Source organism: Eulemur rufifrons, unplaced genomic scaffold (genome assembly GCF_041146395.1).
Source record: "Eulemur rufifrons isolate Redbay unplaced genomic scaffold, OSU_ERuf_1 scaffold_84, whole genome shotgun sequence".
Taxonomy (NCBI): domain Eukaryota; kingdom Metazoa; phylum Chordata; class Mammalia; order Primates; family Lemuridae; genus Eulemur; species Eulemur rufifrons.
The window spans coordinates 959,597-985,118 of record NW_027182866.1 but is presented as its reverse complement, the minus strand read 5'-3'; the positions used below and the strand labels follow the sequence as shown (position 1 = coordinate 985,118).

The window sequence follows — 25,522 nt, the reverse complement described above, 5'->3', positions numbered from 1 at the left end:
ACGGGGAGGCTCAGCCCCACCATCTGCTCGCGCGACACCATCCCGAGTCCCCCTGGGGGACACTGTTCTGTGCTAGGCTGCCACCACCCTACCTCCCTGACCTGCAGGGCAGACCCGGCCTCCCCAAATCTGGGGGCCCCTCCACCCTGCGTGTGGCTCAGAGCTTGTTTCTCAAGCAAACCCACCACGAGGGGACCCTGGGTCTTGAGGCCCCCCCAGGGCCACAGAAGGCAGGCCCGGGCCTGCTGGCCACAGCCCTGAGCCGGAGTCCACCCACCATGTCCCAGGGCCACTGGCTGCTCGGCCATCCGTGGTGCCCCACGACCCCGTGTCGACCGGGCAGGGTTGGTGTGGCCGGCGGACCACGGGCTCCACGGCAGCAGCGGGCCCCGCGCCCTCAGCGCCCCGCCTCCCCCAGGACCCCGCGTACCTGGGCGGAGTACTTGGCGCGCAGCCGGCCGGCCTCACAGCCCTTGTCGCACACCCGGCCCTGCCGCGCCTGCTCCAGCTCCCGCTTCAGACGCACGCGCGACTCGTTGGCCTCCTTCATCTTCTTCTCGTTCTCCGCGCGCAGCCGCTCGATCTCCTTCCTCAGGTTGCGCTTGGCCTCCGTGGCCTCCCGCAGTTTCTCCTTCTTGGCCACGCGCAGGAACTCCAGCTCCTGGGGGGGCGGCCCGGGCAGGTCAGGGTCCCGGTGCCCCCGAGACCTGCTGGACGCAGCTCCCCGTCCCACCCTGGCACCTGCGGGCCCACCCCCGATGCCACCAGCCTAACCACGCCACAGGTGCCTGGGTCACAGAGGTTCTTCCCCCCAGACCACTGTCCTGAGGCGCCCACGGGCTCGCACCACCTGCTGCTGGGCCCGGGGCCTAGCCAAGCCTGTCCCCTCCAGGCCGGGCCACGTCCCCCTTGAGCCGGCCGGTGCTCTGGCTCCCATCAGCGTGGGTGGGTGGGTGGCCTAAGACTTCGACGGCTGAGGGCCCAGGGCCCCCCGCGCAGCCAGATGGAGACTTACGTGGGCCCTGGTGCCTCTGAAGGCCCTTCCCCAAGCTGATAAAATATCCCCGACTCACACCCCACCCCACTCCAGGCTGCAAACCACGCCTCATGAATATGCATGTGGGAAATCACACCTCCCATCAGAAGACCTAGACAACAGAGGCGGGGCTGTCCTGGAGGGGACTCACACCCTGGGGGCGTCTGAACCCTGCAGCTCAGGGCTGGCAGGGCTGGCAGGGCTGTAGTGCCAACGCCCACGCTGGTGAGGCTGGCCCCGGAGCTGCCAGACACCGCCGAGGTGCGAATTCAGCAGACTCTGGGATGCGGGGTTTGCCGGGTGAAGGCCCAGGCGCCCACGCACCTGCCTCTCCCCAGGCTGTCTGCAAACCGCACACCCCTCGTGCGCTTCAGGAGAAACCAAAACAGCGACAGAGGCGCGGGAGCCAAGGCTGCGTGTGGGAACCTCGAGGCAGGGCCCCGGGAGGCAGCGTGTGCAGGCGGGGCCCAGTGCGTGTCTGTATGTGCCCATGCGTGTGCACCGAGCCTGCTCCTTCCTGCTGGGGAGGCCTGGCGGCGACCGTCTTCTAGAGCACAAAGCTTTAGGAAGTGCACCCTCGCCCTGCGCTCTGCAGGCGACAGGCCTTGCTGGCGCGCGTGTGAGCACCCGCTCCCGGCGCACAGAGCACGGAATTGTCTCGGCACAGCTGCTCCTGCTCCCGCCACTAAAAATAGCCCAGCCGTCATTACGCCAGAGGAGCACACCCACTTCCTCAGCGGGCGACGGTGCAGGGCGCCTGACGTGCCGTGGGGGGCCCGCGGGGAGGGCTGGGGTCCCGCCAACGGCAGGGCCCCCACGGGAAGCCCAGAGGGGCTCTGCACACCAAAGGGGTCACCCCCCAGAGCTGCAGCCCCTGGAGGCCGAGAGGAGCACGAGGGCCCCGGAGGGGGCGGCGGCCTCACCTGGTGGAGGCTGCGCTTGGCCTGCAGGGCCGCGTTGAGCTTCTCCTCCTGCTTCACGCGCATCTTGACCACCTCGTGCAGGAACTTCTCTTTGGCTTCCTTGGTGTCCAGGCCGCCCTCCAAGGCCTGCCGCAGGTGCTCCAGCTCCGCCTCCAGCCCGCTGGGGGTGTCGACGTGGGCTGCGGCGTCCGGGGCGGCCGAGGGAGGGGCGTGCGTGCCCGGGGAGCTCAGGTCCTTGGCGGAGCTGGATGAGGTAAAGGACGGGGAGGACAGCGAGGACAAGGAGGACGTGACTGAGGAACAAACAGAGACAGAGACCACGTCACACAGGCGTCGGAAGCTCCTTGCTGCACAGACTCGAGGGCGCTCCTGAGAGGGGCCTGGGAAATGCCGGGGCACAGGGGGAGCTCTTCCGGAGGGCATGCTGGACCCCACGTGTCCCCCAACTGTCCCCAAGCCGGTGCCAACCCCACGCCAATGCCCGCAGGGCGTAGAAAAGGAAGTCAACTCACACTTACATTCCTCTCTGCTTTCAACTTCAACCTCAGCCTCCGAGTCCTTGTCCTCCTCCGGGGCTCCGGGCGCGAGCATCTCGGGGGCTCCGGGCGTGTCCACGGCCAGCTTCCGCTTCCGCGGCTGAATGCAAGTGGCGAGAGGCTCGGTGGCCCGGGAGACGACGGTGGCACATGGCGGGCTGTTCACAACCTTCTGCTGGGCCGGTGGTGCGAGGGCCACGTTGGGGGCCACGGCTGTCTCGAAGCTCTTGTAGGAGTAAAAGCTGGGGGTGGGGGGCGGGGGGCGGACAGGGCAGGTGTCAGCCGAGGCAGCTCTACCCCACCGAGCCCCTGCCTGACACGGGGAGCCACGTGGCACCCACACCACGAAGACCCATCGCGGACCGCGCTCCCTTTGAAGCTGTTAAAGGTGTTAATACTTTCTCTTCCAACAACAAATCTTAACGTCAAGCCTTCAGCGACTAAGAATCCGTAAATGTTTTCCGTCGGCCAGGTGCCCTGGGCCGGCTGGACACAGACTGGCCACGTCACGAGAGGCAGCACCGGGCAACAGGGCTCCACAAATGCCACCAGTCCGCCCAGCACCCCCACACGAAGTTCTAGGTGTGCTCGCTCTCAGGCCAACCAAAAGGACCAACACTTTGACCGCGATGCCCCCGGTCTGGGCACCCGGCCTGCAGAACACCATGGTGTCGCGTGGACGCAACATGCAGACGGTGGCATCTGTGACTGTGGAAAGCGCGTGTGGCAGCCACTCACCTGTCGCGGATCAGGGCGGGGAGGTGTGGGGAGAGCTCTTTCTCACTCGTGGAAACTGCGGGGGACCAGGGTCGGAAGGCGGAGAGGCGCTGGCGAGGGTGGACGCAGCCGAGACTCTGTGGAGAGAGTCGCCTGTGTGAGCCGCGGGGGGGAACGGGCCACCGCACGTCCCTGTGGCCGGGGGCTCCGAGGAGAAGGGCCCGGCGCCCCCTCCCCGAGGACCCACTCAGGCCCCGCGCAGCACCTTGTTGGAGGAGCCGGCCACGGTCCGCAGCCAACCGGACTGCTTGTCCTTCTCAGAAGGCGCGGGGGACTGGGAGGAGGTGTCATCTGTTTGGGGCCTTATGGAGGCCGGGGGCTCGGAGACCTGTGATCAACACAAAAGGCCCTGTTGGCACCTCGGGGCCCCGCGGCCATCTCCCTACTGGCCCAGTGAGCTCGTGCCCCGCCGGGCTCTGAGCCGTGAAGGACCCTGGGGACACCAAGGGCAGACTGGGCCGCGCCCGGCAGTGCCGCCTGTGGGATGTGGCTGCCTGTGCGCTCGGGCCCGTGTGAGACGTAAGCCGGACGCTGCTGAGGGCCCCCACCTCGAGGATGGGACGGACGCTGCTGTGCGGTTTGGGGGGCTATCACGCAGGGACCTCGCCCCACAGCTACAGCGGGTTCTGAGTGGCACGAGGACCTGCCCTCCTTGTCCACAGCAGCTCTGCCTGACCCGAGCCCCCGTCCTCAGCCCTCCGGACCGCCGTCCCAGAACTGAGCCTGAACTCGCCAGGGACCCGCGCTGGGGACCTGGGCAGAGCCTCGTGGAAACAGCAGGCCCAGCTGAGAGCTGCCAAGCAAGCCCACGCTCCGGCTCGCGGCAGGCCTGGGGACGGCGGGCTCGCGGGCCAGCTGTGGGTCCCGACGTACGGCTGCCACAGTGGGGGTGGGCAGCACCTCGCCACTGCCTTGTGCAGAGCAGGCTCCTGGTGGCCCTCCCCGTGGGAAGAGAACATTCTCAGCACGAAGGACACGCGTCACACCCCAGGAGCTCAGCTTTACGGGACGCTGCCACGCTCAGCTCGCCTCGTGTCTCACCGACTCTGCTGTTGCAGGAAGCTCAGAGAAGCCCCCGGCCCCCTACTTGTCCCGGCCGGGAACGCAGTGCTGCGCCCGGCAGGCGTGACGGCACATTTCTCAGAACCGACAAGGGTGCAGAGGCCGCGGGCGGCATGGCCTCTGGAGCCAGTCTAAGCGGGAAAAGCAACTCCTGCACCCGACCCCCCCGCAGCCCGACAACAGGCACCAACTCCCCAACCCCACGACTCTAGACCCCTGAGCTGTCCACTGCAAGACACGATCCAGACACAAGGTCTGTCCCCAAGCAAAACCAGAACAGTCTTTGGAAGATGGAACCCCCAGGCCCCACAGGACAGCCGGGAGGCCCCCAGGGCAGTGGTGCCGGGGTCTGCACCGTGGCCAACACAGGACGAGCTGCTGAGGGTGACGCCCATCTCCTTCCAGGGCCAAGCGCAGGAGGAGGCTGCGAGTGCGGGGGGCCTCTTGCCTCCAGCCAGGAAGCCTGGGGGGGGGGCAGTCGGGGCTGGGGCTCCTCCCGCCTGCAGGAACAGCTGGAGAAAAGGATGCAGCTGCCCCGGGGGCAGGGAGCCGGGCCCCTAGTCAAGGTGCCCAAAGTAACAGGGTTTTCACCATCAAGCTCAGGACGCAGGGACAGCCCAGACCCTGCGGGAGCCCTGGGGAAAGATCACGCCAAAGCCACGGCCTCCCCAGGAACACAGGCCGAGCGTGTGGGGCACGCACACCCCCCAGCCTGCAGGGCTGCAGCCCCTCGGGGAACAGGCCGCCACGCGGGGTCGGGGCAGGCAGCCGTCTACCCCGGGCCCTGGCGTGGGCGCCCTGGGGAAGGCAGGTGTGAGGGGTGCACTCTGGCAGGGCCTTGCACAGAAGCAGCTGTCCCTCTGGCCAGAGCAGCCCCAGCTCTGGGGAGGTTTCAGGTCGACTTACACACTCAGCCGAGACACTAAAATAACCATTCAGGAAAAACAGCACTGAAAATACACAGCGTTGCTGCTTTCTAGGGGAAGTGCGGCTCGGTGACGTCTGGCGGGTGCCCTGACCACAGGAAGGGGCCGGTGGGATCCTAGCTGTGGCAGCGGAGCCCCTTCCAGAACTGCGCGGCCCCCCTCCCCAGGGCAGCGCAGAAAGGGCCGGCCCAGGACGCCAGGCCAGGGTGGAGCTTCCTGTCTGAGCAGCCGCCATGGCAGGCGCGGAGAGGAAGCTCGGTTCAGAGAAAAGCCACAAGGCCCGGCGCCGTCTGGTGCTGAATCTGAGAAACCTCAGAGACCTCTTGGGGGGAGAAGTGTCAGACGCCACCAGCTGCAGGGACACGCCCACCTCATGCCACCCCCATGAGCGCCAGTGCCACTGCAGACACAGTTCTGCCCGGCGGGCACCAAACAGCCACCCTGAAGACGTAGCTGGAGGACGTGTGGGCAGGGCCCCACCCCCTCCGCACGGTTCCCAGGACCCCACATCGCCCCAGTCACGGATTCGGAGAAGCAGGTGCCTGGGCTGCCCCCGATGGGGTGAGTCCCCTGGTCCTCAGGGAGCCAGAGCAACCCTTCTGAGGCTCTCAGTAAGAACCCAACGGTCCCTCTTACCAAGCACGGGGCTCTTCTGAGTCTACATGTCACCCACACAGCGGGAAGAGGAACCTGCCCAACAGAGGGTGTCTGGGGCCTGGCAGCACAGAGGGCGTGTCGCCAGAGCGGTGCCAGCCCAGGAGGAAGGACAGCCTTCAGGCCTGGGACGCCACCACGCCCAGCAGGGCCCACTGGGGGCCCCACTGTAGGCAGACAGTCAGGGACAAAGCCACGCCCGGCAACAAGACTGCAGTGTCCCCATTCCGGGAGATGAGACCAGCCACCTCTGGTTTCCGACCCTTCCCAGGGCCTCAGAACCAGCCCATGAGGCCGCCCTGGGCCCGAGATGCACCAAGGTGACAAGGCCGGGGCTGGGGGGCTGGGGGAGCAGCCAGGGCAGGGCAAGGTTCCGACAACCCAGCACCTGGGTGTGAAGACCACAGCAGCAGCGTGACAGCGGCGGCCCAGGGACACTTCTGCCCTCTGTCTTTGGCCCCAGAGCAAGGGAAGGGCCAGTGGGGACACCCACCAGGGACCGCCTGGCCACGGCACGCGGCTGCGGGTGAGCTACGCACTCCCCTCGCGGGGTCACACTGAGCCCCGCCAAGACGCTCCAGAAGTGTCCACCCACCTTCTGGGGCTGCCTCTGAAACCCTCCCAGTGATCTGGGCTGAGGGTGGACACAGACACAAGGACATGGTGCCCACTGGACACGGATGGACCTGGTACTCGGGAGCTGGGCCTGACGTGGGGTCACGGTGGCTGCCAGAGCCACCGTGACCCTCCAGAGCAGAGGAAGGAAGAGCATCAGATATGGGGGGCCCACATGCCCACGGGCCATGCTTCCCCAAGGGCCTCACTTCCTGTGGACGTCCCCCTACTCCTGCACAGCCCAGGGCCAGGCCTGCCCTCTGCACGGCCAGCATGTGCAAGGCTGAGAGGAGGCCTGGGCTCCAAGGGGCCAGCAGGACCAGAGACTCAAGAGGTGTGGGGGCGACATCCCAGGGGACCCCCGTTCCCAGGCCTGCAAGGAGCCAGGGACAGAGAAGACCCATCAGGAGGCCCCTTGAAGACCTTGTGCCCAAAATGTGCATAGGGCCTGGGCTCCGAGTGATGCCCCAGAGCAAGGAGAGGCTGCTCCTCACCCAGCTGGCGGGAGGCTGATTCCCCGAGGTGGAGCGCAGGGTCAGACGGCCCACCCACAGGGCCTGAGTGACGCTGGACAGGCGGAGCCACGTCTGCACTTCCTGGGGACTTCCTGCACCCCCCTGGGGATGACACACACAGAACCTGCCACTCTGGCCACTGAGCCTCAGCCTGGGGCCCTGGGCAGTGACCTGGTTGGCCTCGCTCGAGGCTGCTTAATTACTAACTGGACAGGGAACAGCAGGACCCAAACCAAGAGCCTCCCCTCCCTGGCAGGTCAGTGCTGGTGGCCCCGGCCTCCACCCTGCAGACACTGGGGTTTCAGCCGACCTTGACAGGGGGCTCGTACGCCCCAAAGCAAAACAAAACAGCCACAGGTGTGGCCCAGTGCGAGCCCACGCAGCCCACCCGGCGTCCACACAGCAGTCAGAGGCGCCAGTGCGCAAGGCCGCACCTGCCCGTGGACGGCAGAACTCCAGCAGGCTCCAGAGGGAGGTGGCTGTGAGCGGTGGCACCACAGGGATGAGGTCTGGGCACCAAGGAGACCACGGCAGGTGGCAGCCAGGTGACCTCGGCACACCCCCAGCCAACCACAGCAACACGTTTGTGCTGTTTATCACCAAAGAAAGGGCCCCATTTGGTGGCCGCAGTAGCCAGGGTTAGTGTAGATCCATCTCCAAACGTGTGGGCCTCACCTGAGGCCACCTGCCTGCCATCGGCACCCAGACCCCACGGCCACACAGGCCTTGCCTTGCACAGGCCTCTGCACCCTCGCAGGCAAACAGGACGCGGCACGGGAGTGGGACAGCGCAGGGTTCCACCTCTGCTCAGCTCCAGGGAGCCTGGCGGGTGGGCCAAAGCCATGACCCGCAAACTCCTTGAGTGTGGCCAACCCGGGAGGCCAGGCCCATGCCTGCTCCAGGGGGGCAACGGGAAGCAGTGCCCCTAATGACGTGCCTACACCTTCTTCCAGCCAAAACAATTTAGCATTTTCCTGCTAAGTTACAGCCTGTCTACCACCTCACACCCACTAAAATGGCTACAATTTTTAAAAATACGGACAATACAAACGTGAGCGATGATGCAGAGAAACCGGAACACTTGTGCACTGCTGGGGGAAGTGTAAAATGATTTGGTCGCTGTGGAAGACAGTGTGGCAGCTCCTCAGAAAGTTAAATATGGTATTTATGAGCAACGGCCCACACCTATAATCCTAGCACTTTGGAGCCCGGGGCAGGAGGACGGCTGCAGCCCAGGGTTCGAGGCTGCAGTGAGCTGTGTGGCGCTGCACTCCAGCCTGGGCGACAGCGTGAGACCCCGTCTCCAACTAAAAACAAAAGTAATACTTACACCATGACCCAGCAATCCCACCCGTGCACTCCTAGGCATAAACACACAAGAGCACGGAAGCCCGCGTGCATACAGCCACGCGTGCACACGGCCACGCGTGCACACAGCCACGCGTGCACACGGCAGCACCGCTCGCCATCGGAGTGGAAACCACCCAGTGTCCGTCAGTGGGCGAGGGACGCACAAGCCGAGGTCCGCCCGGGAGCTGGAATCTGTTTGGCCACACAGCCGGAAGAGCCGCCGCACACACGGCAACGAGGGTGGACCTGGGAGGGAGACGCCACACCCAGGGGAAGCAGCCAGACACAAAGCCACACTCCACGGTCCTATGCACACGAAAGGTGTGGAATAGGCCAACCCAGAGTCGGAACCGTGGGGGCTGGGCAGCGACAGCTACCGAACACGGGGTTTTCGGGGGTGACAAAAATGTCACTAACGAGACAATGACGGCTGCATGTACCACAAACCATTAAACTACACCCTCGGCAAGCGCAGGGAGTGCCCGGTATGTGGACATCTCAATAAATATTATCTAAAAATCTTTATTAAACAACAAAAACGTAAGAATGAATTCCCGGTTGAAAACCAAGCCGTGGAGGTGGCTGGTTTTCGCTGACATGCTGCGCTCAGAGCAAGTCAGGCCGGAGCTCAGGGTGGGCGGGCCGGCCGACGGGCCACCTCGCCACGCCTGCGGGAAAAACGGGCAGATACCAGGAAGTCCCAGATCTGGACGCCAACGCGACCCCTGACAACAGAGCCCGCGTGCGCACAGAGCCCGGCACGACCCCCGAGCCAGCAATGCAGTCGTGCCTCTGTCAGGCAAGGTCTCAGGATCAGAAGGGCCCCGGCAGAGCAGGAGCCGCCTGACCTCCACTTCAGGGGACAGCCTGGTGCTTGTCACCAGAAGCAGCCCACAGGGCACTTGTGGCCACAGCCCTGAGGTCAGCTCTTCCCACCAGAAGGGCCCTGGGGGGAAGCAGGCTCCACCCCAGACACGGCGATGAGTCCTGCCCAGTACACACCCCCGGCCACTGTCAGGGCCAGGCCTGGGTGCCAGGAGACCGGCGGGCAGGGCCGGAGTCCCCCAGGACTGCAGTGGCTCTGGGGAAACAAGAGCACAGGAAGCAGCTGGCTGGGAGAGTGGGGACAGGCCCCCAGAGGCCACCTGCCCGGAAGGGGTGGGGAACAGGCACCCTAAGTCGGTGCTCAGCGCCCAGCCGGGCAGCCAGGCCACAGCAGTAGCTGCGACATGACAAAGTGGCCCTGGCCAAGGCCGGGGGAAAGGGTGGGCTGCACTCACACGTACCCCACAGGGTGGACCAGGGGCTGGGGGGCGGGGAGCAGGTACAGGCCTTCCTCCTGCCACAGGGACCCAGCGCCAGGCACCACGGGGAGCCCCGCCCAGGCCTGCTCCCGCCAAGCGGGCCAAGTCACAGGTTGGGACAAATCCCACTGCTAGAGACACCGCCTGCCTGGCCTGGCAACAGGCCAGGGCAGAACTGTGCCCCAGCCCCTTTCTGCTGACCTGCGACCCCCATGCCCCTCCCCTCCCCCACGGGCCCCTCCCCTCTGTCCCGTCATCACCTTACGAGCAACTAACAAAACACGGCGCCCCAGCACCCCACTGGTGGGACAAATCCCGGTCTCGAGCCACAGCCAGGAGGACGAGGACGTTTTCATTCATCAGCAACATGAGAACCACATCTAGGCATCTTAATAAAACGTATCTATTTCCTAATTTAGAGACTAAATTAAAAAACAGTTCCTTTTTCCAACAGGCAGATTTTAATATGGAATTCAACTACTAAGTAAAATTCCGAGTTAAAAAGTAGCCAGACGTAGAACTGAGATGAGACCAAGCCTGTGTCACCCGCAGGTTCTGGGTGAAGGATAAACACACTTGCAGGTTTTTATCACATCAGCCTCACCGGGATTTCCACGCCCTGGGTGAGCAAGGACCGCAGACCGGCAGGAGTTCGGGGCGGGGGCCCCAGGGACAACCTCGGAGATGGCCGGGCCTGAGGTGCTGGGGGGCCAGGGGCCCTTGTGGGGGCAGCCCCCCCCCCCGAGCATACAGCGTCCACTGTTGATTTTTGTGCTGCTTAGTGGGTGAGCAGACGAAAGCGTCTCATAGCGACGTCACCCTAGATGAGACCAGGCCCTCCTTACAGCGTGCACCGCGGCTGTATCTGTCACAACAGCCAAATCCCGCAAAGCTGTCAGGCCAAGGCCTCATGGACACTGGTGGGAAAGCAGCTCTTGGGGACGCCGCCCAGGGAGAGAGAGAGCCACAGAGCGCCCCGTGCTGGCTCCCAGGGCCACTCTGAGACCCCCGAAACGTATCGCGCAACACGCTGCAGACATCGGACACAATACATGTGTCCCTTCCACGCAGAGCTGAGCTCCCTAGAAAACACGGAAGTCCTCAAGGCCAGAGATGAAAAGACACTGAAAAACCAGAGTAGCCCACGTCACGTGAGCGCCTTGGCCCCACCGGGAGGCCCGTGGTGACGCCATGACCCACTCCCATGCTAGAAGGGACCCCTAGGACCCAGGACAGACGCAGGTACCACCAGAGGGAAGCCCGCCGAGAACCGCATCCATGGGTCTGTTTGTTGGCCGTGGGGTTCCAAGGTGCCAGCTGGAGAGGCCGCGAAGGGGGAGCCGAAACAGAGGGTCCCAAGCTGCGGCCAAACCTTCCCGGCCCACAGGGACTGCACTCAGACCACCGCCTCCACCCTGCCTGCCTGGTGGGTCCACAGATCTCTGTGCTGCTGCCTAACGTGGCAAGTCCCAGCCACCAGACCCCGTGACGCAGAGGGAAGCACTGTGGGTCCAGAACTCCTGCTCCCTGAGGTGGACGTGCACAGCACAGAGTCCTGACCCCACTCAGCCTCCGTCTCCCAAGGACACTGGGTTCAGGATTACTGCCCACTTCAGCTGGTGCCTGTCAGCACCTGGTCTCCCCTGCCCAGGTGCAAAGCCCCTCAAACAGTGACTGCTGGACAGCACGGTGCCTGTCACCACCGCCCCAGGGATTTGAGGAACGTTCTGTGGCCTAAAGGCTCCTGTTGTCACAGCCTGAACAGTGCCCACAAGCCTGGCTGGGGAGAGGACACCATTGGGACCCTGGGCCTCTGGGCTGGCTGCACCCAGGGACAAGCACTGCCCTCCCCCGAGGGGGCTCTGCACAAACCACCCCTTCCTGCGCTTCCAGGACCCCAACGGCATTAGAAAACCCACCCCCACTGCAACACTTCTGCCGCCAGAGGTCACAGGCCCGGCCCCCTCCCCAGCAGCGGGATGGGCAGAGGGCACTTCCTTTCTCCCCCTACGGGCAAGGGAACACCAAAGGCAGCCGGCCAAGTGGGCACACCTACGTGGGCCGGGACCGACCCAGAAGGGAAGGACCCTCACGGGCAGCCCCGGCAGAGCAGCCCTTGCCAGCAACGACGCGGCCGGAGGACAGTCACGGCCCGGAACACACTCCTCCGTCCCGAACCCACCAAGCGGCTGCCACTCCAGTGGGGGCAGGGAGCCGCCCGGGGTGGGCTGGGGTGTCCACCTTGTGGGGCTCCGTCCAGCCCGCAGCAGGCCCGGAGGAGCCCCCGAGGGTGGGGGCGGCGCTGGCCCTGGGGCAGGATGCTGCCGTCACCCACCGTCACCCGCCGTCACCCGCCACACCAGCTTGGGCTCCCCACGGCCTGGACAGTTCTCGGAGGCCGGCAGACCCGGTGTGGGCGGGGTCCGATCTGCAAGTGGTGACATGACGCCTCGGGGACACTGGGCATTCCACGAATAAGCCTTGCTGAGGCCAGCAGTGGCTTTCCACAGGTAAGCCCCCAAATTCCCACTCGGGAACTGGCTCGAGATTTGAGCTACGGCACGTTGCTGAAAATTTCACAGTTCTAGAAATTACAAAGCTATTTTTATAAGTACCATTAATATTTTACACATGATAATTCGCATTTCATATTATGCTTAAATTAACCTATTTTCTGGTTATTGTGGTACAGAGGAAACAGATTAAATTTGCAAGACAACTCCAAACCCCAAAATGAGGTGAAAATACCAATTTTAAAGATTGGATTTTTCTTTAACTTAAATAGGTCATCTTTGCTGTTACCAGTGCAGTTCACGGGAAAAAGCTAAGTTTTCCAAGGAAACCGAGTCGACCATCTGGTCCCACGCCTGCCCCTCCCGCCAGGGGAGCCTCCCCCTGACCACTGCCTGCTGCCCGCGTGACGGCCTCACAGAGGCCGATGGCAGCGCCGTTGCCTGTCAAAACCCAAAGAAACCCAGAGATCCAGGGGGAGAAGGTTCCGGAAGGAGAATGCAAAGCCGGGCCACTCACCAGTGAAGGACTCGCCAACGCCCGGCCCAACTGCCCTCCCACACTGCCCAGTGTCACTGGGCAGGGGCAGCAACCCGGAGCCTCTCCTGGGACCTGGGTCTGAAGCGTCCGCCAGCGGCCAGTGCCCAGCAGCGGCGCGGCCACGTGGGCCCGCGGAGCCCCGGACACGTGCCCCGAGCTGGCGAGGCCTGTGCCCTCCCGTCCCGCTCTGAGCCCGGTGCTCACCCTCAAGCCACCGCACCCTCGGGCCAAGCGTGAGGTGCTGCCACTCGGCTCTGCAAACCCTCTCTTAGAATCGGGGGAGAAGGGAGAAGTGCCCAGGTGGACAAGGGGCAGCGAAATGGGGCCATTCTCCTCCTTTGCAGGCAACCATTGGAAGCACTTGAAAACAACAAGGTAGAATCCCGAGAACAATGGGTCGGTCGGGGCATCCGTGGTCTCTGTGTTGGGGGCTTCAGTCCTCTAACTGCTCTTGTGCGCGGGGATCTTTTCTCTCCCCGGCCCAGGGACACGGCTCCCTACAGACATTCCAGCGCGATGACTCGCTGGCGGGAGGGGCAGCCGTGATGGACGTCTGGCCGCCTGCCACCCCGCACCCACGATGGATGAAGACAAACAGGCCTTTCCACCCAGCATCAGAGGAAACGCTGCAGAAAGAGAAAAATGCGGAACACGGGAGGCAGCGCAGGATGCTGCGGTCTCTGTTCTTGGAAGGCTGATTCACTAAGAATCGACTCCATTAAGAGAGCTCCACAGAGCAGCAGCAGGGAGGCGGCCTGTCCCGCCACCCGCAGCTGCACGGGGCCGTGGCGCACGCGACTCAGCCAGGGTGCAGGCCGGGGGCTCAGGCGAGGCAAGGCCCCTCGGGAAAGGCGCCCTCCCTCCCCCTCCTCCTCCTCCCGCCATCAAGACCTTGACACCACAGAGGGTGTCACCAGGCCCCAGCCTCGCGGGAGAGGGCAGGCGTGTCTCTGAGGAGCCCAGCGGCTCTGGCGATCTCAGCCCGGTGCCCACCCGCTGTTCCAGGCCTGGTCCTTCCCTGCCCTGCGGTCTGGAAGCAGCAGCTGTGAGTTCTTGCTCGTCCCAGACGGCCACGCACAACACGCAACGCCGAGAGAGGCGCTCTCGTGTGAGGAGTAACAGCAGAGGTGACCTGTGTCCACCCAGCTCCTCACTGTCCTGAGTCCGGACAGCCACCTGCACGTGAGCACATGACCAGCCTGCCCCTACCCGGCCTCTCCTCCCACAGGGGACCCCCGCCGAGACCCACACCAGTCAGGAGGTGCTGTCCGCTCCAGCTCTGGCCACAGCCGAGTCCCCATCAACACCTCACCCTGCCCCCCAAGCCAGGCCTGGGCCCACCCGCACCTGCCCCCTGCGACCCCAGGTTCCTCTGTGTCACCATGGCCCTCCCCTCAGGACCAGCCCCGATCAACAGGGACCCCAGCACCCCGTGACAGGTAGGGGTTCCCACGCTCGGGCACACAGCTGTCCTGTGATCTGCCACAGGCGTAAGGGCCCAAAACTGGGTGCTGTGGACCAGGTGTGCGCAGACTCTGGGGCAGCAGGCCAGACAGGCCTTCCTCCCACAGAGGACAGCCTGGCAGAAGCTTCCGGAAGGAAGATGGCCTGGAAGGGTACTTGGAGGAGGAGGATGACCCTCTTTTGCTTGGACCTGTCATTAAGGCCATCAAGCCCAGAAGCCACAGGCTGTGGACACCTCAGACGCGCCAGACAGGGAGCCAGAGCAAGGCAGGCGCAGAAACTCGGTTCTTGCACTTTGCAGGGGTCTCAAGCTGGCGCCTCTCTCCAGGCCTTGGCAGAGTGAAGCTGGGGTGTTGGTGGCTCTGAGGCCACGTTTGATCTCAGAGGGAGAGGGGTCTGGCAAAGGAGCCATGGGGTGGCCAGCAATCACACGCTGGCGGGAGGAACGGCCACAGCAGCCACAGTACCCGCGGCGCCCTGCCGGAGCCCCCGTGAGAACGCAGCAAGGGCTGCCCGGCCTCAGCACCCCACACCTCAGGGGGCGCCCGAGCTCTGGCAGGGGCAGCACCCTGGCCTTGTGCTGCCCCAGGTGTGCTCAGGTGTCTTCTCACCGCATCCATCCCTGGAGGGAGGAGCAGCCGGGTGTCAAGAGCCGACAGACCAGAGCCTGCCAGGTTTCCAAGCACCGTGACTCCTAGAGCATCCCGCCTGAGATGAGCACACAGGCACCCACGCGCACCCATGCACACACACGCACCCATGCACACACGTGCACCCATGCACACACACACACACACGCACCCACATACCCACGCACACACACGTACCCACGCACACACACGTACCCATGCACACACACGTACCCACGCACACACACGTGCACCCATGCACACGTGCACCCGTGCACCCATGCACACACACACACGCACACACACACGCACCCACATACCCACGCACACACGTACCCACGCACACACATGCACCCATGCACACACATGCACCCATGCGCACACACATGCACCCACGCACACACGTACCCATGCACACACACGTGCACCCATGCACACATACGTGCCCATGCACATACACACACGTGCACACGCTAGCATGCTAACACAGGAAACAAAGGAAAACTCAGCCTCTGAAAAGAGCCATCCCCATAGGAGATGTTCTCACTTCTAACCTCAAAATAAAACTGAATTTAGGAATTTAGAATGTTCACCTTTAAAGAAATAGCCCGGAGAGCAGTGCGTGGGGGTGCAGGGTGTGGACCCTGCGCTGGGGAACGCACCGTTGGGGCACACCCAAAGACCCTGAGGAAGCGGCCGGGCCTGTCGCCCAGATGAGGGCAGCTCCCCTGCCCTGGACCCCCACCCAGCCTGCGGCCAGGACCGCAGATGCGCCTGAGAGGTCCCCAGAAGGCAGGGGAGCGAGCTCTGTGGGCTCCTCCACAGACCCGCGTTTTGCAGGGGTGGGGAGAGATTTCGGCTCTAAACCACGAGTTCGAGCTTCCTGCCGGCTCATGCGCTCGGCACAGGTGGGGATCCTTGAGGCCATCCAGGGACAAGGGCCGTCGCCCACAAACTCGGCCCCATCTCCCCGGTCGGAGGGAAGGCACAGGCAGGAAAGCCCCCACCCCCCTGGGGCAGGAGGCGCCTCCCAGAGACGTTGCTACCTGAACGTTCGGAGATCCTCCTCTCTCCAAACTGGAATCAGATTTCCTGTCCAGGACCAACACTTTCCCCTCTTAAAATCTATATAAACACATCCCAAGTGCCTCCACCCGGAGGAAGACACGCCCCTCTCTCCGCACAGGATGGGGAAAGTGAGCAGGAGCCCTGCACAGGGCAGGGGCCGCCCAGACAACCGAGAGCCTCCGGGGTGAGCACATCCGACACCCCAGCCCGGCCCCAGCACCCCCAGAGACAGGAGGCTGGGCAGGGGTCTGGATGGCCGGCTGCACCTGGTTGTGCACAGCTGAGCCACCGGGCCTGGGAAGGAAAATGACTGTCCATTCCTCGACTTTGTGACCCAGGGCTGGCCCTGTGGGCGCGCAGCACTCTGCCGTCCTCAACTTGGAATTCTGGCCAACCTCACTTCTGACAAAATCTTATTTCATAAGCAAAGTCCTACATGGCTGCAGAACAGGTGGGTGACTGAGCTGGCTCCTGCAACACGCCTGCCCACTGCCACCCGGGCCGCGCACTGGCTCAGGGCCCCGAGGCCACGCCTCCTCAGACCAGCCCTGCCCCTCCGCAAGGTGACGCGTCTGAGAAACAGGCGTGGCGGGCAGGCCGCAGCCTCGACACACAGCTACTTTCTCCGTCCACCAGTGTCTGACACAGTCAACCAGGGCGGAGGGTGACACGGCCACAGCCCTGCGGCTCAGCCCCGCTCGGGCGGAGAGAGGGTGTGGCCACAGCAAGGAAGGAGAACGGAAACCAAACAGCTGCGCTAGACTGTGCAGCGTCTCCACCGCCACGGTGAGAGCGAAATCCACGTCCACGTCCAGGCACAAAACATGAACTCTGCGATTTTGGTGATTCCACGAGTTAAACAATCTCACATTTGCATTTTAAACTGAGGATACACAACATGAAGATGAAGGGTAAAACTTACGGTAATAAATTTCCGATTTTTCTCAACTTAAAATGATGTTAAATAGCAGCTGAAAACCACCAGGGCAAGCTGAGCGGGAGCGCAGGACAGAGGCTGCGTGTTTATGCCCGAGCAGCTCGCGCTGCACCTTTTCCCGCCATTCGGAGGAGGGACTGAGCTGGAGAGCTGGCCTGGGCAGTCCCCCCCTCACACCCGCCACGAGGGGCCGGCGTCCACGTCGTCCTCAGCAGGGCTGCTCCCAGCAGCCCGCGAGATGGGCGAGGGCCGCGCCAAGGCCCCAGCTGCACAGGCCCCAAACAGCTCAGGGCAAAGGGCTTCACGCCAGGGGGCCAGGCACAAATGCAAGCGCAGGGTCTTTCTGAACAGAAGACACCGCGAGTGCGCGGCACACTCAGAACCCACCAGCGATGGTGAGGCCACCCACACCTGGGGCACCTGAGTAGCGAGGGCTCCCGCCACCACTGCCGCTGGCCGAGGGAACTCAGACAGGCTTTTCTAATCTGTCTAAAAAAGATCTTCCAAAGGAAGCGTATTAAGCCCATTTGTTAACACCTTCCAAATGCATGTCAAAAGCCGGCTGACGTCAGGGAAGATGGAAATTTACTAGACAGATGGGGACAAGTTTGCACGCCAACTGCCACACAACACTGACCTCCAAACAGACTCACACCGTGCCACAGGAATACCTACGAAGCCCGAATATGAAATGATAAAACTTTATTTCAGAATGAACAAAAAGGCGCTCTGTTCCGTTAACTCACATCACAAAATGAAGTCGTTCCTCACCCCTTATCAGAAAGGTCCACTTTGGGCCCAGCTGTCCAGGACGGCACGCGCGTGGGTCCTGGACCCTCTCTGTGCTGCCCCCAGGACGCAGGACCAGGACAACCACGGCCGGGTGCCGACGGCCACTCTGTCACCACCAGGCCCTGGAGAGGGCCACCGTCTCACGGGCGCCGCTGGCTCTCCTCTGCTCACGGCCCCTGTGCACCTGAGGGCCAGGACCCGCGTCCACACCGCTCGGCCGGGGCTGGGGGAAGGCGCTGCCATCCACCCGCTCCTCCCACGTCACGGGGCCTGTGCAGACAGTGGGTCCTGCAGGGATGGCAGTGTGAGCTCTGCCACCCGGCAGGTGAGCTGCTGGGGAAGGGTTCCCGCCCCCGGGCATCACGGCGGCCTCGAGGCGCCTCACTCCTCTGCACACCGGCAAATCTCTTCCCATCTGTCCCTCACGCAGAGGAGCCGTTGAACAACCTGGGTTTTGGGTTTTTGTGAGATTAACTGTCAAAAAGAGGTGAGTCTGAGAGCGGCTTCTCCCTGCTGTGCCGATCCACAGCCAGCTCCTCTGAGGCCCCTGGGAGGAGGGAGGGTGGCAACCCACCCACGAGGACTTCTCGGCAGGGCCAGGGCCAGGAGAGCTGGTGGCCATGTAGCAGGGTCTCAGGCACCACCTGAGAGCCCTGGTCAGAGTCTAGGCCCCAGGGCAGGGCTCTGGGGGTGACAGTGATGGGCAGGAGAGCCGCGGCCTCTGGGAGCCCGACTCCGCACGCTGAAGCAGCCGTCATGAGAAGGGTGCACACGGGAAGCAGACAGACCCCGCGCCTCGGGCCTCATCAGAGACACGAAACAGCCCAGTGAGACAGAGTCCCCAGCGACCCCGACAGACGTGGACCTTGAGGCAAAGGGGGTGTCTGGGTTGGCAGAGCGGGCGGCAGGAGCACCACACCTGCCAACAGGGCATCCGCCCCCTGGAGACGTCCTGGCTCACAGCGGCTCCGGCTCCGGAGACAAGCGCTTCCACCAGCCAGGAAGGGGAAACTGTGGCCAGCCCCGCCTCACCCCGCCAGCGGGTCTACTCAGCCTCCTCTGGCGGCTGACGCCCACAGTGTTTTCTCTCCATAGAAACCGACACAACACGAGCCAGGCCTCAGCCGCATGGACCCTCCCCGGCCCTCTGGGCAGCTCGGCCTGGAGCTGCACGGCCTGGACTTCCGGCTTCAGCAGCAAGGCCGGGCACCCCAGCGCCTTGGGCCCCACGCTGCTCACGGTACCGAAAGGCACCAGGGTGTCCTGCAGCTGAGGGCACAGCCCTCGCCACGAGGCCCCTGGCCTGCAGCACAACATCTGCCTGGGCGGAGGAAGTGGCTGCCAAACCCACAACAGGCAGCGGGACGCCCGGCTCCCGCCAGCACAACACAGGATGACAACGGGCTCCTCCCAGCAAACTGACAAAACCAACGCCTCTCCAAGATGTCACCCACGAGGCACAAGGCGTGTCCCCTCCTCACTGTGGACTTCACACACACAGCCTGGCCGCTCCAGGAGGCCTCAGGTCTCTGTCCTGCAGGGTGGGCTGGGTGTGGGGTGGGAGACAGGACGAGGCCTGGGCCAGCATCGGGACCCCCAGACACACGCCGGACAGGGTGAGGTTTTCCAACCACAAACGTATGTCTTCGCTGTCAGACAGGGTATCTCAGGCCTCCGTGGACGCAGCTTCTCGGCACCTCCGGAATGCAGAGGGACCTCCTTCCCGCTGAGCACCCAGGAGGGCTACAGGCTCCCAGCACCAGCAAGGGGGTGGGCTGGGCCCGCCCAGACCCCAGCGTCCTCCCCAGCACAGGGTGTGCAGGGCCCTCGAGAGGTTTCGGGCCAGTGTCAGGGTGTCAGGCTGGGGCTGCACCGGGGGCTGGGGCTCAGGTCACAACCCACCCTTGTGAGTGCCACGAGCAGCCGTGCTGGGGGCTGAGGACAGGAGCTGGTGCCCCAGGAGCCATCCCTTGGCTGGGAGCCCCGCTGCTGACCTGGCCGCAGCTTCCTGTCCTCCTCTGGGTGGGGGGTCCAGTAGTCCCTCCCCCAGGCCCTACAATGAAGGGATTCCACGGCTTTGGAAACCCTGCTCCTGCAAGAGACGAGGTGCCATAGCCCCTGGCACCTACCCCACCACCACCCTCCGCCCCACCGGGTTCCAGGGCCCTGCTCAGGGCCACCAGGCCTGGGGCTCTGCTGCCCAGCTCGGCCTGTGTTCTCTCTCTGCAAGGTGTGCGGCAGGTCAGGAAACACTTCCAGGGCAGCTGCTGCCCCCTCCCCACGATTAGAGGCTTTGTTTTTTTAGAGACAGTCTGGCTCTGTCACCCAGGCTAGAGCGGTGCAATCACAGCTCACGCTGCCTCAAACTCCCGGGCCTCAGCCTCAGAGAAGCTGGGAGAGCGGGCGCTGCCACCGCGCCCGGCTAGTCTCTCCACTGATTTTTCTATGTTTAGTAGAGATGGGGTCTCACTCTTGCCCAGGCTGGTTTTGAACTCCTGGCCTCAAGCGACCCTTCAACCCTGCCCCTCACCTCCCAGAGCACTGAGATTACAGGCGTGCGCCACTGCCCGCACATGCAGAGGATTTTAATGCCCGCACGGCAGTGCCCAGCGCGCTCACAGGCGGCAGGCTCCCACGAGGGCTGAGCAAACTCACGGAGTTAAACCCGCCTGACTGCAAACATTTCTCATAAATGGCGAGGAACGTGGATGGCTGGGGGCAGGGGCACAATTTCACCTGCTTTTTTTTTTTAACAAACCCTACTTTAAAACTAACTGTCACTTCTCACTCAGGCGACCTGTCAGTGAGGACTGTGCCACGGGCCCCAGCTCCCCACACAGGACACACATCCACACGGGTCTACCAGGAGGAGGAAGTAAGAACCTGTCTGTCTGTCTGGGGCTGGGCCAGGCTGTGCCCTGGTTGGGGGTGGGGCACAGCCACCCTCCCCCTCCGCCCCGCCCTGCCCTGCAGCTGGAGCTGTTGTCAGAGGAAGGGAAGCATTTCCTGTGTCCCCTCCCCCAATTCCCCTGCATTCTTGGCAAGCCCAGAGAGAGGCCTCGGCAAGAACTGGGGGGGCAGTCGAGAGGCTGGGAGAGAAGCCAGGCCCCCACTCGCACCAGGCTCAGGGAGCAGGGCCAGGAAGGAAACGGGGGAGGGGCGACACGGTGCCCAGAGAGGGGCCGGAAGGGTCACCCCGTCACCCACAGAAGGTGGCCTCTGCTGGGCCCACAACTCCCTCCCTCAGGTGCCCACCAGGCTGCCGGCCCCACAGAGTACTGGTGCACAGCAGCCAGTGGCTGGGGTCCCCCTGGGGGGGTCAGAAGATCCAGAGAACTGACTACCCCGTGACAGTCACAGGTTAGCAAAGCTCCCCCACCCAACAGGCGATGGCACCCCTCCAGGACACGGGCCGGTGGGGCAGCTGGGAGGCCTTGTGAGTGGCATTAGGGAACAGGTCCCTCCACCACATGAGGACACCGGGAAGGAGCTGTCCTCCCCAGACCCCACACCTGCTGGCGCCCTGATCCTGGACCCCACCTTCAGGAACAGGGACTCTGAGGGCTGTGTGCTGGCCTGGCCGCCGAGGCGGGCAGACGCAGGACGGGCTGCTGTGGACTTCTCCCCCGGGAGCTGTCTCGGATCAGATCTAGAAATCTGCAGATTGTACCAGTGGCCGCAGACTCCCCGTCCCGTGGTCCAGGTGTGCCCCCCCAGCACCGTCCTTGCGGGGAAGCAGCCAGGGCCAAAAGGCGCCAGTGCTCAGCAGTGCCCACTACAAAAGCAGAACGCATCGGGGCCAGAATCTCCCACTCCAAAAACCAAGGAGAAAACCACAAAGAGCGCTCAAGTATGTCAGGAATGAAGCTGAGGGAAGAGGCTTTTCATCTTTTCCAGGTAAGATCAGCGGTGCTAGTCAAAGAGAGCAGCCAGGAATGCGAGGCTGACAATGCGGGAGGATTGCAGCAGGCAGGTGTTTTCCGACGGGCAGCCCAGGTGGGCGTGTGTCCCCGGCAGGTCTGCAGCTGCCCAGCCCCACACGGCAGCAGCACGGCTTTAAGCTCAAACAGAAAGCTCTGTGCTTCCTGCAAAGCTGCCTCTCAGGCGGTGCCAGGATGGCCCTGGGGCACAGACTCCCCAGGCTGGCCCTGCCCCCCCCACCCCAAGGGCGCCCTGACCTCCCTCGAGGGCCAAGGGCCGGCCCACCTCTTTCTTTGGAGATACACATCTCACACCAAAAAAACCACCTTTGACCAAAGCAGGTGAACTTCTGAGCCACGTGCCCCTGCGGTGGCCTGCCCAGCTGCCCCAGCCAAGTGCAGGCAAAGCTGGTGGCGGCACGACCAGTTCCCTCCCAGAAGCTCGGCTGCGTATGACTGGACAGACGGGCTCAGGCGCCAGTTCCTAAAGTCAAGGGACAGAGAGCTTCTCCACAGAGAACCCTCCTCCTGCTCGGGGAAGAACCAAAGAAAGAACAGTTTGAAAGACCAAAAAGAAACCACTCACTTCTCAACAGCCCTGAGGGGCTGCTTCCCCCAGGACCACCCCCAATTTGCCTCCAGGCATGTGGGGCCTGTAGAATCCCCTGCCCAGGCAGGAGGGGCATGAGGCCTCGCTGGAGTTGCCCCGCTAAGAGCTGGGGTGTTCTGGGGGCTGGGGCTGCAGGGGGCCCACCAAGGACCCTCCCGCGGAGCCAGGCCCAGGGAGGAACATTTAAAGACAACTTGCGGAGCCGAAACCACCCTGTCCAGGCCTCTCCAGATCCCATCGGAGCAGTCCCCCGGTCTGGGGTCCACACGGTGCCACGTGAGGCCAAGAAAGGCGTTAGGAGGGGTCGCTGCTCTGACTGCTCAGGGCCCAGAGCTCTTTTCAAGACAAAACCGGGGCCCAGGAACCACCAACGCCAGATTTCAACCAGACCCCCAGGGCCATCACCCTTCTCTCGATGCCCGTCTCCCGGGCCGCAGCCCTCGGGGGTGGGGGCCCCAGGGCGAGCCTGTCAGCTGGAGAAGCCCTAGTGCCCCCCCCATGCTGCTTCAGCTCCACATCTGCCACCCTGAGAGGTGCCAACCCACACAGCCCAGGGGTGCTGGACAGACTGCAGCAGAGCAAGGGACACCAGACCCCAAGCAGCTGGGGCACCCATGCCCACCCTCACAGGGGGCCCGAGCAAGGAGCCGGGCGGGGGCTGTCAAGTGCCGGCCAGGGAAGTGATTAAGGATGGTGGCAGGAACCGGCCAGCCCCCTCCCCGCCCCAAGCCCCACACACCCTGGCGCCCGCCAGTGCCACTGTCCTCCTGCAGCCCGTGCTGCAGCCACAGTGTCCAGAGACCCCTGCGAATACTGCCGGCCGACTGGCACGGGGCTGAGTGGCCACGTCCATCACGCTGGGTCCAACCGGGAAGCCGCCTGGAAACGTGCTGGAGGGACACAGGCAGCCAGGGGGAGGCAGAGCTCTCCTCCCTCACCTGCCAGCCGGGGGTCTGAGACGGCAGCGCCCGGTGCAGGTGGACGCCCCACCCGCCTGCACGTGCGCCACCTGACCCCGCGGCCGGGCTGGGCCTGCAGGCCGAGGAGACCCGCACTCGTGCTGGGCGCTCCCGAGTCTGAGGGCCGGGCAAGGGTGTGCATCCCGGCGCTGCCGCATGGGCGCGATGTGGCCAGCTTCCTCTCAGGGCTGCGGGGCAGAGTTCAGGGCGGTGGCACCCCAAGCACCACCAGCCGTGACCGCCCTGCAGAGTCTGCAGAGTCTCCATGCCACGGGACACACTACGGCGTGGCCCGAGGACCAGACACGAGCCCTCCCCCGGGCCTGTGCTCTCCACTGAGAGGCGGCAGTCACGGTTTCAGGGCCCCCCAGCCAGGACCCCCCCCCCCACCGTGCTGCCACCAGGGCCTTCCCCGTGGACGTGTGGCTGTTCTGACCGCCTGCCACAGGCACCCAGCTCGGAATGGTGCCTCTCCCTGGCTCCTGGGGCTAAGCGGAATCGTCAGGGGCCGGGTCCCAGGGCTCCAGCTCACCCGAGGAAACAGGCAGGAGAGGAGGGAAGGCACCGCCATCCCCCTTCCCACCTGGGGACTGTCCCCAGGCCAGCCATCCTCTCCACTAACTTCCCAGAACCTGCAGCCACAGGAAGAGGAGGGGCCCAGGGCACGTGGCCAGGGGGACACCCCCAGGGAGGTCTCGGGTGGCTGCAGAGACCTCCTTCACCTGTTTCCCAAATAAAGGGCCAAATGGCCCGACGGCCACGTCGGGAAGAATGCCCTGTGACACCTGCATTTTGAACACGGTGGCGACGTCACAAACGTCCTCACGGAGGCGGCGGACAGCCTGTGTTCTCAGGTGCTGTCGGCCAGCGCACAGCTTCCCCAGGAGGAAGCACAGGCTCCGCATCTAGGTGGGCGCCTGTGGGCCTCCGCGGAGGTGAGGGCCGCGTTGGCAAGGTACTGTCCTCTGTCCTCGCACGGGAACAGGGTCAGCATGTGCACACAAGGCGGCCGGGCCCAGACCACGGCTGAGAGTCCCGAGGCAGCAGCCGGAAGTGCAGGTTCTGGGGAGACACACCCACGCTCCGGGCAGTATTACCAGCCTGGCTGTATTTAACCAAAGGGGCTTGGCATTAAATTACAAGGCAAAACTGTGAACCAACTCACTCTCCGTTAGTTGTAAAAAAATAGTAATAAAAACAAAGTCACAAAGGGCTTCCCCGAGCCCAAGCGGGGAAAGTGAGGCCACCAGCGCACGGCACGGCCACTCCCGCCCCCGCTGCCGGCACCACGGAGGGGCTGTCTTCCCGCCTTCTTCCACTTGGCTGTTTTGTTTTGGGGGTGATAGTTGTTTCTATTTGCCCCTCAACTTGGAAGAGTACGTGTTTTGCCTGATTTTTAACACCATTTTTAAGCGACTGAAACATTTAACCTTGGTGGAGCGACTCAGACCTTTCAGCAGGTTTTCAGTCCCCAGAAAGGCTGGGCCCTCTCGAAGCTCCAGCCCCGCCTGTCTGCACAGAGGGCAAGGGGTCGTGAGAACGCAGGAGACGCAATAAAACTGGGGCAGTGACCTTTTGAACCTGCCTCCTTGCAGGGCGGAGAGGGCCAGGCAGCCCGGGGGGCCCCTGCACCCGCCCACGGGCGCGAGTCCTCCCTGGAGAAAACAGCATGAAGGACACAGCAAACACGCACTGCTCTCCCAGGCCTGCTGTCTCGGGGACCAGGTGCATCTTTAAAAACCCCTCTCTGGGACCATCACCAGCCGGGGCTCCCGGGGCGTCGGCCTCTCCAGCCATCGCACAAACCTCAGAACCTCCTGGCCCCTTGGCAACCACCCTGGATGCGGGAACGGGCTGCAGGGTGCCCGAGCGTCCCCCTAAGGCACCAGAAAGCCCTCCAGGGGATGGGGCCACAGTCCCCACCCCAGGGCAGGCAAGGGTGGGGCTCAAAGGGACAAAGGTTTCCCCAGGGCAAGCACAGCCCAGCACAGAAGGGAAGCATCTGGGGTCCGCAAGGGCAGGCCAGGCAGCACAGGGCCCCCTCCACAGGAGGGGGCTCATGGCGCGTCTCCCAAGACCAGTATTAATCTGGAAGTTTAATCCTGAAACTGGAAACAGCGTGGGTGATGGGACATTAAACAGGTCCTCTGAAAAGAGGTGCTAAAAAGGTGGGGGAACCACAGTCACAAGCTTCCTGAGCCTGAGCCCGGGCACCCCACAGCCAAGACATTCCCCCACAACTGCCCGGCCACAGATGGCTGCTGGGGGACAGGCAGTGGCTCACCCTGCCTGCGACCCAGCACCTCGGGAGACCCAGTGGGCATCCCGGGAGGCGGGATGATTACTTCAGGCCAGGAGCTCGAGAACAAATGCCCCTGGAGCCAGCAGGGAAGA

The 25,522-nt window shown here is 63.8% G+C and overlaps 1 protein-coding gene across 1 annotated transcript in view; it reads right to left on the bottom strand.

Annotated features, from left to right (window-relative positions):
* Positions 1–25,522, bottom strand: part of SKI (SKI proto-oncogene) — a 65,570-nt gene that overhangs the window by 3,475 nt on the left and 36,573 nt on the right. Inside the window, exons 2-6 of the mRNA XM_069464645.1 lie at positions 3,478–3,600; positions 3,234–3,349; positions 2,478–2,737; positions 1,960–2,252; positions 431–661 (exon numbers count right to left, since the gene is read on the bottom strand). Coding sequence (XP_069320746.1) covers positions 431–661; positions 1,960–2,252; positions 2,478–2,737; positions 3,234–3,349; positions 3,478–3,600 — 1,023 coding nt within the window. The remainder of the gene's footprint in view (positions 1–430; positions 662–1,959; positions 2,253–2,477; positions 2,738–3,233; positions 3,350–3,477; positions 3,601–25,522) is intronic.